Source organism: Lynx canadensis, chromosome C2 (genome assembly GCF_007474595.2).
Source record: "Lynx canadensis isolate LIC74 chromosome C2, mLynCan4.pri.v2, whole genome shotgun sequence".
NCBI classification, from domain to species: Eukaryota; Metazoa; Chordata; class Mammalia; order Carnivora; family Felidae; genus Lynx; species Lynx canadensis.
In genome coordinates this window covers 37,034,218-37,047,941 of record NC_044311.2, presented here as the reverse complement: position 1 = coordinate 37,047,941, position 13,724 = coordinate 37,034,218, and the positions used below count along the sequence as shown (strand labels likewise).

Here is a 13,724-nt window from a genome sequence, read left to right as displayed (position 1 = left end):
TCTGACAAGAAGCTATAAAATAAATATGTATTAAACACAGGATTTTTTTTTTTCTATTCATTTGAGGCACAGAATCCCTTGAGAGCCAAAAGACTTTAATGGCTCCCACTGTCTACTGGATCAAGTCCCAACTCTGGGCCTGACATGCAAAGTCTTCCTTAATGTGACCTAGCGTTTTTGACAGGTCCACCCACCCACATCCTCTTGTTCCAGCTAAACTTGTAGGCTTTCGGGCTTGCACTGTTAAGCCTCTCTCCTCTCTCAAATCCTTCTTCCTGTAAGTCCTTTCTTTCCACATGTCAACTTCTAACTCCTCCTCAGTTTCACCCCTGGGGAACAATGCCCTTCTCTGAACCCAGTGTCCATCCCTGGGTTCTCTGAGTTCACTGGGTTCTCTAAACCCAGTGTCCATGTTTGGCCCCTGAAAGATGCTGCCTTGTGTGGCTATTTGTTTTCCTAGATGTGTATCCTGTTTATAAACTACATTCTGAACCCCCCCTGTTATGAACTGAGTTGTGTTCCCTCCCCAAATTCCTATGTTGAAGTCCTAAGTCCCAGCTCCTCAGAATGTGATCTTTTTTGGATGTAAGGTCGTGGCAGATGTAATTAGTTAAGATGAGGTCAGACTGGAGTAGAGTTGGCCCCTAATCCAGTATGACTGATGTCCTTATAAAAAGGAAATCTTGGACACAGATGCACACAGGGAGAATGTGTGGGGAACATGAAGGCCAAGGTCGGGGTGATGCATCTATAAGCCAAGGAACACTAGATTGCCAACAAGCCACCAGTAGCTAGGAGACAGGCATGGAACAGATTCCCCCTCAGAACATCTAGAAGGAACCAGCCCTGCCGACATCTTGATCTTAACTTCCAGGCTCCAGAACTGTGAGACAATATATTTCTGTTGTTTAAGGTCAAAAGAGGCAAGCCTGATATTTTTGTGCCAGGTTTTAGCAGCTGAAAGGTATTATTGTGACATGGGCCTCAACAAAGCTATTATTTAAAAGCTGGAGGATGAACAGTTGTATTGCTCTCTTTTTGACCTTTCTCTCAAACTATCTACCTTCTTGAGGGTTACACATTTCCAGGCCTACATTAGGGTGGGGGGTTGGGGGGCTTGGGTCGGGATGGTGGCACACAGGAGGTGTCATTCACGAAGGCCTTACATTCAGACTCTGCTGTCATTGCCTATTGAGGTTATGCATGCATTCTCTATGTTTTTATATGTATTAGAAGAGCTAGCTTGTTAAACATAAAGACTTTAAGTATTATGAAATTTTTTAACCTTCTTTGCTTAAAAAAAATTTTTTTTTTAATCAGGAAGTCTCAACAAATAGAAGTGGTCAGAACCTCTCTCCAGCCTTGAGAAGTCTTGAAGTTCCCATACAGATTTTGACCTTTGGGTCTTGGTGCAATGTCAAGTTAACCGCACAGCGTGATACACAGATTCAGTCTTTGTCCTCATTACCACTTTCTGCTAGATCTATATGGAGAGTTAGAACTAGTGACCCAGCAGTCCTCTGCCTTCAGATGTCATCTGGCCCAGTGTAAGGACTGTCCTCTGTAGGGCCACCTGCCTTGGAGACCAATGATCATCCTCATCCCAAAAGGAATGCTCAAAAATCAACTCCTCCGAAAGGATTTTTGATTGAAAATATCCCTAAATGGTAAATAAATGTCTAAAACAAGTGATAACCTAGAATGGCTCTTATTATTATTCTTTTTTTTTTCTTTTAGTAGGTTTTCCAAAATATACTAGTACTACCCAGTGGAAAGACTGTATTTATACAAGATGACAGAGACAGGTCTAATAAATTTTCTCACTTTTCACTTTCATTTGGCTTTTTAGATCCTAAGAATTTGTATTTATCTAATTAAGAGAGATTTCACAGAGGAGACACAGGATAATTTAAAAAATAGGAAAAAGACCACAAAAACAGATTAAAATTGAGAAAGAAAAAGGCACAGGGCAACGAGTTACATCACAAAGGCCTGTCACCTTCCACACACTAATTGTATGAAAAATATATATATATAATGGACTAACACAAAACAACATGAGTTTAGGTTAGCCTCCACAAAGAGTTTCCCAGACTGTGCTCATGACACCTCTAGTGATCATCTTGTGCTTATCTTTACTTTTTTTAATGTCTATTTATTTTTGAGAGAGAGAGTATGTGTGAGCAGGGGAGGGGCAGAGAGAGAGGTGGAGAGAAGATCTGAACCAGATTATGTGCTGACAGCAGAGAGTCCTATGTGGGGTTCGAACCCACCAAGAGACCATGACCTGAGCCGAAGTTGGATGCTTAACCAATTGAGCCACCAAGGTGCCCCTTGTGCTGTGTCCTCAAAATGCTAAAGCTGGAGTGGAATTTAGGAAGCTGTGAGCACAAATTCTTTGGTTTGCAGAATAGGATGCTGAGATACAGGCACCAGGGCAAGCGCTGGGCACAGAACCCATGTTCCCTAATGCTGAGCTTTGAACCTTTAATGCTTGGAGAGCTTCTCACTTTGTTCAGTCCTGCTCAGAGGTTATGGAGTTGGTGATTTCTTAAAATTCCCTCTAAATGACTCCGTTTCTGATGCTAAGCAATGAGGGTAGAAGAGAAGTCTCCAAGCTGAATCAACCAGGTCCCGCTAGCTGTTTACTGCAGATACTGCCAAACGAGCCCACGCCCCCTAATGGATGCTGGCTTGCTGAATGTGCCGAAGAAATCCCTCTGGTGGACAAGGCCAAGCTGTTCTGTGTTTGGTTTCCGTGAAACCACAAGACACGGAGTCTTCTTTCTCTCCAAGTGAGTTTTTCCGTTTGGGGTAATTACTGTAGTAGCAGGACTGCACAACCCGGGAAAGGAGGAAGTGATTTACAGATGAAGGAAGAGGGAAGGAGAGTTGAAGCATGAACCAAGTACCTTTTTTTCTCCTCTCCTTCCCTGAAGCAGTTTTCCCTGTTTCAGCACCAGATGGCTTTGTAATCCGGTTCGAAGTTGAACTTGCCCTCTGTTGGGCTGCATGGAAAAGAAAAGGATGGGGAAAAAAGCCTGTTCAGAATTGTATGAATGGGGCTTTACACGCTTTGCTATTAATTATTTCCTTCATTTTATGTACATTTTGAGCAGAGATATTCTCGTGAGAGGATTATCAGGCCTATTGTCAAATCCCACTCATTCCAGTTCAGTTCTTTCTTTCTCATGTTTCTTTCCTCAAAGTCTTGAGGAGAGCATGCAACCAAGTAGGGCCCCGAGTATCATCCTAAAAGGCCTCTTGTACATTCTCCACGTTCCACAGCTGCCCTCTATAAAAGTGGCTCCAAACATCTGAGATTAGTAAGAATGTAGCAGAGAGGAGCATATTTTTGGCGTATTTTTTAAAATATTAGTATATTATCACTCTAGAGTCATTCTAGTCCCTTCCTTTCCTTTCTCTTGCACCCCACATCCCAAGCATCAGGAAATGGGAGAGATGTGGAACATGATCTCCTCTGCCACTGCCCTCGTCTCATTTGGGTAGACCCCTCTCACTTCCCACCCTCACCGCTCCCTGGATGAGGAGAGCTTTCCAACAGGCCTCCCTGCCCCCCAGCCCTACCCGGTCCATTTGCTATACAGATTGAGAGATCTTTCTCAAACCTAAGTCCTAAGTAAGTCCTAACTCCTCTGCTCCCTTGTCACTAACAAGGCCCGTGATCCCTTGTCGCTGTCATCACCCAGGTACCCTTCTGCTCCCTGCGCACAGGCCTCTTGGAGACTTGGCGCAGGCTGTTCCCTCTGCCTGGCACGCTCTCCCCACTGGCAGGCTCATGCCCTCACCTCCTGGTCTGTACACAAAGGCTGACTTTTCAAGGAGGACTACATTCAACCATCTATTTAAAATCACACCCCAACCATCGTCCTTCCCCAGACTCCCAAACTTGCTAATCTTGCTCGACGCTTTTTTAAACTTTACTTATTTTTTAATTTTTAAGTAACCTCTACACTCAACATGGGGCATGAATTCATGACCCTGAGATTAACAGTCACATGCTCTTCAAACTGAGCAGCCAGGCTCCCTTTGACATTTTCTTTTTTCCATAGCAATGACCACCTTCTAACAAACTAGAGCATGTGTGTATTTATTATGCCTTTTAAAGACTATCTGACTTCCCCACCCCATACATAACACAGCGCATGTGCACACCCATGCACACACACGCACATGCACACTGCATTCCCAGCCTCCTCCTCGGGGGCAAGGACCTTTGTTTTCTACCCTATGTATCCCAAGCACCAGGAAGAATACTTGGTGTATGTTAGGAGAGACAGAAATGCACACATGCAAACACACACATGATGAAGGAAGCAACATCATTACTAAGATTGCATTTTACACATTATAACAATTAAGAAGAACTTGTCATTGGCTCATGAGGCGTTTCTGCCTCTCTATCAGTGATGGAGAGCCATTGTGCCTGACCCTAGTGGGCAGAAGCAGTGACTGGGAGGCCTGGGAGCAGCTCACAGAACAAGAGAGAAAACCAAGCATTTGGGCCTTAAAACACAGCGGCCTCAAAACATTTTTGGTCCCCTTACATCCCACAGGAACATTGAAAGGCGATGTACTATCTTTACAGTTTTAGGTTGGTTGTCTAAACTCACTCATCATAAGTTTTAAAGTATCAAGGCATGAGATTTCTAGGATATAGCAAATACTGGCCTTTAAAAATAAAATCTGTTACACCACTCTCTTAAGTGTATCCGATGGAATCTAAATTCCCAGCAATTTGGAATCTATCATCATCCATTAAGAAATCCCAAACAACCCAAAATGTGAGCAGATTCTTCTTCAGTGGTTGAAAATTTTACATCATTCCCTTTTACTCTTGTGTTTAAAAAAATTTTTTTAATGTTTTATTCATTTTTGAGAGAGAGAACATGAGCAGGGGAGGGTCAGAGAGAGAAGAGGACAGAAGATCTGAAGCAGGCTTTGCGCTGACAGCAGTGAGCCCGATGCAGGGCTCGAACTCACAAACCACAAGATCAGGCAGGACGTGAGCTGAAGTTGGATGCTCAACTGACTGAGCCATACAGGTGTTCCTCTTATGTTTTCACTCGTATTTTCATTCTACTTACTCTGCTGAATTTTGTATTTGCAAGTCTTTTCAATTTCATCCTGTTATACATCTCTGTAATAAAAATACTACATTTACGGATATTTAAAATTTTTAAATATCTTGGGATTATAAAACTCTAAGGTATTAAAAATGTATTCTGCAGTTATTAATCAATTTTAGAAGTATAAAACTGATTGGGGCACCTGGGTGGCTCAGTCGGTTAAGCGTCCGACTTTGGCTCAGGTCACGATCTCACGGTATGTGGGTTCGAGCCCCGTGTCGGGCTCTGTGCTGACTGCTCAGAGCCTGGAGCCTGTTTCAGATTCTGTGTCTCCCTCTCTCTCTGACCCTCCTCCGTTCATGCTCTGTCTCTCTCTGTCTCAAAAATAAATAAACGTTAAAAAAAATTTAAAAAAAGAAGTATAAAACTGATTAATATAATATATACATTTTGATAAATCCTAATACAGAAATAAAATTTTATTGAATGCCTCTCTTATGAGATGGATGCTGTTTTATTTGCTTTTATAATTAATTCATGTATTCATTAAAGAATATTACTGCTAACATGAGGCAGACTTCAGCATCAGTGCTATTTCTATTTTTCATTGTTATAGTTCTGATACTGAGAAATCTTACTCACATAGATGGGGATAAAATAGGGTTGCCAGATTTAACCCCTTTTGTCCCCCAAACATATAGGATACTCAATTGAATTGTTATTTTTTTTATAATCTTTTTCATGTTTATTTATTTATTTTGAGAGAGCAAGACAGAGACAAAGCACTAGCAGGGGAGGGACAGAGAGAGAGAGAGAGGCAGAGAGAATATCAAGCAGGCTCCATGCAATCAGCACAGAACCCAACACGGGGCTTGATCTCACAAACTGCAAGATCATGATCTGAGCTGAAATCAAGAGCTGGATGCTTAACCAACTGAGCCACCCAGGCACCCCCGCCCCCCCCCCCACCATTGAATTTTAAATTTCAGGTAAACAACGAATAATTATTCTAGTTAAGTATATCTCAAACATTGCATGGGATATACTTATTAAAAATTACATGTTTTCCATCTAAAATTCAAATTTAATTGGGTAATCCTAGAAGGAGTTTTATCACAGCAGTATTATTCAGTTCTTTGAACTCCTGTATGATAGGCTAAATATCACACAGCGGTTGATCAAAATAAAAAATATTTGTGATGATCTGTCAATTGATAGCTTGATTAAATCCTCCTTCAATTTTGTTAAAACCAAAAATCGGAAGCCACGTGGGATCTAAAAACTGGCATGTCACTGACTACAGTCATTCACTTTCTCAACACTTCCACTAATATTTTGAATTGTCTCTGCTTTTGGTACATACCCTAGGGAAAATAAAGTCTGCTAAGATACTGGATGTGAGAGAAGCGTGCCTTTCCCTCGCAAAGTAGAAAGATTGTGACAAAGTATATTAACCACAAGCACTGGATCCTTATGAAAGCTCAGAATCTGGACATTTCTTTCAAACAATCCACACCTCCCAAACACACCTACTGCGGTTTTCATGTACCCTCTCTCTGTCTTAGTGCATTTGGTCTACTATAACAAAATACTGTGGACTGGGTGACTTATAAACCACAAACATTTATTCCTCACACCTCCAGAGGCTGGGAAGTCCAAGATCCAGGCACTGACAGATTTGGCGTCTGGCGAGAGCCGGCTTCCTGGTTCATAGATGGCTGTCTTCTCATTATAACTTCACAGGGCAGAAGAGGCGAGGGAGCTCTCTGAACTTTTTTTTTTTTTTTTTGGTAATTTTTAACTTTAATTTTTTTATTTTTTAGAGAGAGAAAGCACAAGTTGGGGAGAGGCGCAGAGGGAGGGAAAGAGAGAGAGAATCTTAAGCTGGCTCCACGTTCAGCACAAAGCCTGATGTGGAGCTTGATCCCAAGACCCTGGGATAATGACCTGAGCTTAAATCAAGAGACGGATGCTCAACGGACTGAACCACCCAGATGACCGTGGGCTCTCTTTATAAGGGCACTAATCCCATTCATGAGGGTTTCCACCTCATGGTCTAATCCCCTTCTAAAGGCCCCACCTCCTAAACCATCACCTCAAGGATTAGGACTTCAACATATGAATGTGGGGGGCACATAACATCAGTCTATAGCACCCTTGTTTCCAGACAAGAGCTGTAAAGGACAGGGACCAGGGCAGTCCCAGGGATCTGGCAGGATGTGCTAACACACAGATTGTTGTGGGGGGTGGTGCGCCAGGTTCCTCTGCTCAAGAATCAGGTTTTTGGTGTGGCAGGGCTTGGTTTCAATACCCATCTGTGGCCAGGAGAGAGCCGGTAATATTCTTTAATTTTTTTTTTTTTTTTGCCTCCTATGCCTCTTTTTTCATTTATGACTATCCTGCTGGCAAAGAAGTGAAATCAAGATGGGAAAACCAAATTTGTCTGAGCAAAGGTCTAACGATCCAGCTTTGAAATAGAAGGTACTTTTACTCTGTGCTGGTGCATATGTTACTGCTATGGACTGAATATTTGTGTTCCCCAAATATTCATATGTTGATCCCCCAGTGTGGCTGTATTTAGAGATGGGGCCTCTAAGGAAGTAATTAAGGTTAAGTGAGGTCACACGGGTGGAACTCTGATCAGACAGCATTAGTGTTTTCACTAGAGGAACACCAGAGAGCTCTGTCTCTCCCTCTGTCTGCTTGCACACACCTAAGGACAGCCATGTGAAGACACAGCAAGAGGGTGGCCTTCGGCAAGCCAGGAAAGGAGCTCTTACCAGGATCAGAATCAGCTAGCACTTTGATCTGGGACTCCGAGCTTCCAGAATTGTGCAAATTAAACAAAAAAAATTTGTTTAAGCCACGCAGCCTGTGCTATTTTGTTACGGCAGCCAGTGCAGAGCAGTCTAATACAGTTACCCAAAGAATGCAGAATAGCTAAAAGCTACCAGTTGACCTGCCTAAAAATCAAGGTTCAAGTGAATGAATAATGAAAGGAACTTCAAAGAGGTTCTGCATGCTGACCTCTGACTGCAGGCCTGGCCCAGCTGGAGCAGTTTCCACCCTGTCCCAGGTTGCTGTGAAGAATGACAGGGCGGGCACTCTCTCAGGTCAGCTCTGACCCTGGCTTGTTTGGTCTCTGGGAAAAGAAATCCAGAACCTTTAAAATCAAGCCTCAATGCCCCTTTGATCAGAAACCACTTAGAACAACCATAAAAGGAAATCTCCACATTTTCCCCTCTCCACATTCTTGTTATTTTTTTTGGCCTTTCCAATCCCACACCTCATACCTGTCCCTGCCTGCCACATGCCAATCCCAATCCCAATATTTCCAACTATTTTTCTTAAAAAGCACAGATTCACTTGGTTATCTAGGCCTGAAGTTATAATAGAAGGCTTCATAAATAAAAAGCCTGTGGCTTTTTACAGGATTGGTGGTAAAAATCGCAGAGGGAAAGTAATACTTGGATAACAAACACTGTTTTCCAGGTCCCTTCTATATATTTATTGGGTTGACTGAATTATCAAATTGAGCAAATAATCTATATAATTCTGATATCATGAAAGTTCCTAAATGGAGGATAACTATTATATTTACAAATCTCCCACAGTTACAAGTTCTTTGCACTCACTTCCACAAAGTGGCCTTTACTTGAGCTCTCTTTATTTTTATTTTTTATTAAAAAATTTTTTTTAATTTTTTTAAATTTATTTATTCTTAATGTGAGAGAGAGAGAGTGCAAGCAGCAGAGGGGCAGACAGAGGGAGACACAGAATCTAAAGCAGGCTCCAGGCTCTGAGCTGTCAGCACAGAGCCTGATGCAGGCCTTGAACTCACGAACCCTGAGATCATGACCTGAGCTAAAGTTGGACGCTTAACCGATTGAACCACTCAGGCGCCCCTATTTTTTTTTAAAGCTTGTTTATTTATCTTGAGAGAGAGTTCAGGAGAGGCAGAGAGAATCCCAAACAGGCCCTGCACTGTCAGCGCAGAGCCCGACGCGGGGCTCAATCTCACAAACCGTGAGATCATGACCTGAGCCAAAGCCAACAATCGGATGCTTAACTAACTGAGCCACGCAGGTGCCCAGTTCCTTTTTTTTTTTTAATAGCACAAGTCAGTGAATACTTTTTTTTACTGAGATAAAATTAACATCTAACATTATATTAGTTTCAGGTATACAACATAATGACCCGATATTTGTATACGTCGTAAAACATTCACCACAGTAAGGTAGTTGTCCATCACCACACAGAGTCACAAATTTTGTTTCTTGTGATGAGAATTTAAGATCTACTCTCTTCACAGGGCGCCTGGGTGGCTCAGTCGGTTGAGCGTCCGACTTTGGCTCAGGTCATGATATCACGGCTCATGAGTTCGAGCCCCACATCGGGCTCTGTGCTGACAGCCTGGCCTGGAGTCTGCTTCGGATTCTGTGTCTCCTTCTCTTGCTGTGCCCCTCCCTCATTCATGCTCTGCCTCTCCTTCTCTCAAGAATAAATAAAACATTAAAAAAAATTTTTAATAAAAAAAAGATCTACTCTCTTCACAACTTTCAAATATACAATACAGTGTTATTAACTATTGTCCCCATGCCGGACATTGGCCTTGAGCTCTTCATCTTCATTTTTTCAGGCAAGTAAAGTGACTATGTTCACCAACATGCCTCAAGTTTACTCTCCTGGGAAAAGGTTGTTGTTGCTATAATAATGAGGATGGTAATGATGATAATTAATATCCCTTAAGTACTTACTATGTGCAAGGCATCATGTCAAATTAACTGCCTTACATTATACCACTTATTCCTCGTTAAACACTATGAGGTGGTTATCATTATGTTTATTTTGTAGCTGAAAAAGCTAAAGTTAGATCAATTTGATAATTTGCCCAAACTAATGCACAGCTGGGGTAGGATCTGAACCCAGACCTGACTTTAAGGCTGTGCTATTAGCCACTTGGCATAGTTTCTGTTACCAATGATTAAAGGTAGTCAGCTTTATTATTTAAAAAAATTTTTTTTTTAACGTTTATTTATTTTTGAGACAGAGAGAAACAGAGCATGAACAGGGGAGGGGCAGAGAGAGAGGGGGACACAGAATCTGAAACAGGCTCCAGGCTCTGAGCTGTCAGCACAAAGCCTGACGCGGGGCTCGAACCCACGGACCGTGAGATCATGACCGGAGCCGAAGTCGGACACTCAACCGACCAAGCCACCCAGGCGCCCCAAAGGTAGTCAGCTTTAAAACATGTCATAAATATGCGTATTAGGGATCTATTAAGGGAGTAAGCAGCTGTTGTTCCTGTCTGTCCGGCATCTGTCCTTATCTGTTTACTTCTTTGAGGGACTGTCACTTCCCACCCCCCTACCCCCTCTGTGAATGGTATGATTCTTGTTTGGCTGCCCGTTCCTGTGCTCCACCCCTCCCCCAACAGGGTGTGTGGTCAGTCCTGGCCAGTTATGGTTTATCATGACCTGGGCTGTAGGGACTGGTCCAGGAGGTATGTATGTGGCCATTGTGAGTCCTCCTGTGGGATCTGACCCACAGTCACTGGAAGACAGAGGCTCACACTTTCTGGCTGATTATAAGTCATGATGCTATAGCCCTGGGACAGCTGGTAGACATGTCAACAAGCCAGATGCAGAGGAAGGGTGGCTGGACCGGGGGAGAAGGCCAACCCTCGGAAGGGAAGTAGAGTCGAGAGCAGCAAACTCAGGGTCTCCTGATGACATGGTCTGAGCCCCTGAACTCGGCTATCTCTGAAGGTAGCTATGAACGTCTAGTTATGTGAGCCAAAAAACCCCTATTTACCTTTAATTCCGTTTGGGTTGCTTTCCCTTTTAACTGAAAGCGTTCGATTAACATGCTGTACAAGTCCCCACCGCTGCTATAATGAATGACCATAAACTTAGTGGCTTCTAACAATAGGAGTGTATTACCTTACAGTTCTGGAGGTCAGAAGTCCAAAATGGGTCTCACAGTCAAGGTGTTGGGGGACTGCGTGACTTTTGGTGGCTTTGGGGAAGAATCTATTGCCCTGCTCCGTCCAGATCCTAGAGGCCACCTACATTTCCTGGCTGCTGGCCCTTTCCTCATATCACTCCAACCTTTCCTTCCATGGCTCCTCCTCTCTGGTTCTGACCCTCCTGCCACCCTCTTGCAAAGATCCCCTGATTACACTGGACCCACCCATATGATCCAGTGTAAGCCCCCATCTCAAGGTCCTCAACTTTATCATATCTGCACAGTCCCTTTCGCCATGTGAGGTTAACACCAACACAGGTTCTGAGGACAAAGACATTGTTGGGGGTCCGTTATTCTACTCTCATGCATACTCAGGAAGAAGAATTTCCACTGACCACTGGAAAGGTCCCTTTTTAAAAAATGCTTATTTTTGAGACAGAGCGCGCGAACAAGCGAGGAGGGGCAGAGAGAGAGAGAGGGAGACACAGAATCCGAAGCAGGCTCCAGGCTCTGAGCTGTCAGCGCAGAGCCCGACATGGGGCTTGAACTCACGAACCATGAGATCATGCCCTAAGCCAAAGGTGGACACTTAACCGACTGAGCCATCCCAGGCACCCAAGGAAAGGTCACTTTAATCACAAAGCAGTTTCCTTCTTTAGGTGGTCCCAAAGAGTGTTGAGCGAAGTTCCCCAGCACTTACCCTGCAGCTGCTGAGGGGAGTTCCTGGTGTCTGGCTGGTCTTTCCCCTGCATCTCTGCGTACTCTGCTATGGGTCTGAGGAGAGCCAGGGCTCCAGAACACTGTAAGTAATTGCCATCAAGGTGCAGCTCACTGGGGAAGAGGTGAAAAACACTGTTCACCTGATACTATTTTCACTTCCTCAAATTTGGATTTGAGGTCTTACCTCATAATAGACCTGGTTACAAAATAATAAATAATCATAATAGACAGCAGACCACATCGTCAAAAATAGACCTAATGACCATGTCATCGGGCCAAAGATATGCGTTTAGCATGTTACCCTTGATTCTTAAATGTAACTAAAGGATCTTTCTCTTGCAGTTAAGAAAAAGAAAACAAAAGTAACTAGACAGTAGAAAAAGATGACTAAAAACATCGTGAAAACTCAGGGGAATTCATGGGTTCGTAGACTCTGTAAACAAGCTGATTCTACAACTCAAGACAGAACAGAGCCAGAAGCAGGAGGGGAGCAGAGGACGCATCTCACCAAATGGAGCTCTGGCATATGATGGAGCCCAGCCGCGGCCCGTTTTGTGGCCCCAGACCACAGTAGCGCAGACTGAGGACTTGAAGCCTTTGGTTGTTCTCCAGGCCTGAGAAAATACTCTCAATTTCTTCATTTCTAAATCTAGAAGGAAATGGGAACAAATAGTGACTTTTAAAACCTATGTCACCTGTTGGATTATTCATTTTAAGGCACTCCCTGACCCCCCAAGGCAGATCAGATTTTGCCGACCCCCACTTTGGGCTTCCACAGCCGGGGTGGCTATGGGGGTGGGCTGGGTGACTGATGGGGACAGCCTGCATGTGGAGGAAGGGGGACCCAGAGTTTGACTCGTGGGCAAAGGGAGCAGAGCATGGTCTGAAATACCCAAAGGAGCAGATGGAGAGCAAGCTCTGGATCCTGAAGACAGGAGAGATTGCCCAGCTGACAGGAGTGGAGGGGTCTGAGAAGACTCCAGCAGCAGGAGGCTGTGTAAGAAGGGAGCCTTTTAAAGTGCGTCCAGAGCAGGAGCGCCTGGGTGGCTCCGTCAGTTAAGCGTCCGACTTTGGCTCAGGTCAAGATTTCATGGTTTGTAGGTTCAAGCCCCGTGACGGGCGATGTGCTGACAGCTCAGAGCCTGGAGCCTGCTTTGGATTCTGTGTCCCCCTCTCTCTCTGCGCCCCCCTGCTTGTGCTCTCTCTCTCTCTCAAAAATAAACATTAAAAAAAAAAAAAAAGTATGTCCAGAGCAGGTTCAGGAAAGTTCAACCTCTTGGCCCTCCTTCCTGGCCCCATGCTGCTCCTCGCCTTGTGCCACCCAGTCCTTGGAGTTTGCAGAGAGAAGGCACAAGCATCATGCCAGGGAATTTGGAATGTCAAGGGATGACCTTTCCAATAAGGTGAGTCGTATTAACAGAAACAACTTCTTAAATTTACTAGTTTATCCAATAAGTAATTACAGTGGGTGACTACCGTGGTGGGTGTGGGGGTGTAGCTGTGTATGAGAAAGAAGGACATCCTGCCTGGTGGACTTCACAGCCTCAGGGAAAATAGGAGAAAAGAACTCCAGTCCCTCCGTAACCTGCCATTTCACCAGTGGTGATTCCCAACCACCCAACACTGACAACTCCAGGTGTCTTGGCAGCAGCAGGATTTCAACTATTAAAATATGGTGTTAACATATTAAACAACAATTAAAATATGGTGTTTTCTAAAGAGGAGGATTCCCTCTTTCTTCCTTCTCTCTCCCCACCAATGGAGGAGCTGGAGTCTAGAGGGGTCTCAGCAGCGGGGCTGGGTCTGTCTAGGGCAGTGCGGGAAGCTGGGAGACTCCCAAGTCGGTCTTCAGTCACTGCAGGGTGTCCTGAGGGCACTGGCTTTCTGCTGTCCTGTGTTAGGAGACCCTGACTCGGGCTCCTCCAAGCTTTTCAGAAACAAGGAGAA

At 44.1% G+C, this 13,724-nt stretch overlaps 1 protein-coding gene across 2 annotated transcripts in view; it reads right to left on the bottom strand.

Moving 5' to 3' along the window:
- Positions 1 to 13,724, bottom strand: part of LOC115524061 — a 51,432-nt gene that overhangs the window by 23,749 nt on the left and 13,959 nt on the right. For both annotated transcript variants that reach the window (XM_030330410.1, XM_030330409.1), the window contains exons 5-7: positions 12,286 to 12,426; positions 11,758 to 11,888; positions 2,913 to 3,008 (exon numbers count right to left, since the gene is read on the bottom strand). In XM_030330410.1, the coding sequence (XP_030186270.1) occupies positions 2,913 to 3,008; positions 11,758 to 11,888; positions 12,286 to 12,426 (368 nt within the window). The remainder of the gene's footprint in view (positions 1 to 2,912; positions 3,009 to 11,757; positions 11,889 to 12,285; positions 12,427 to 13,724) is intronic.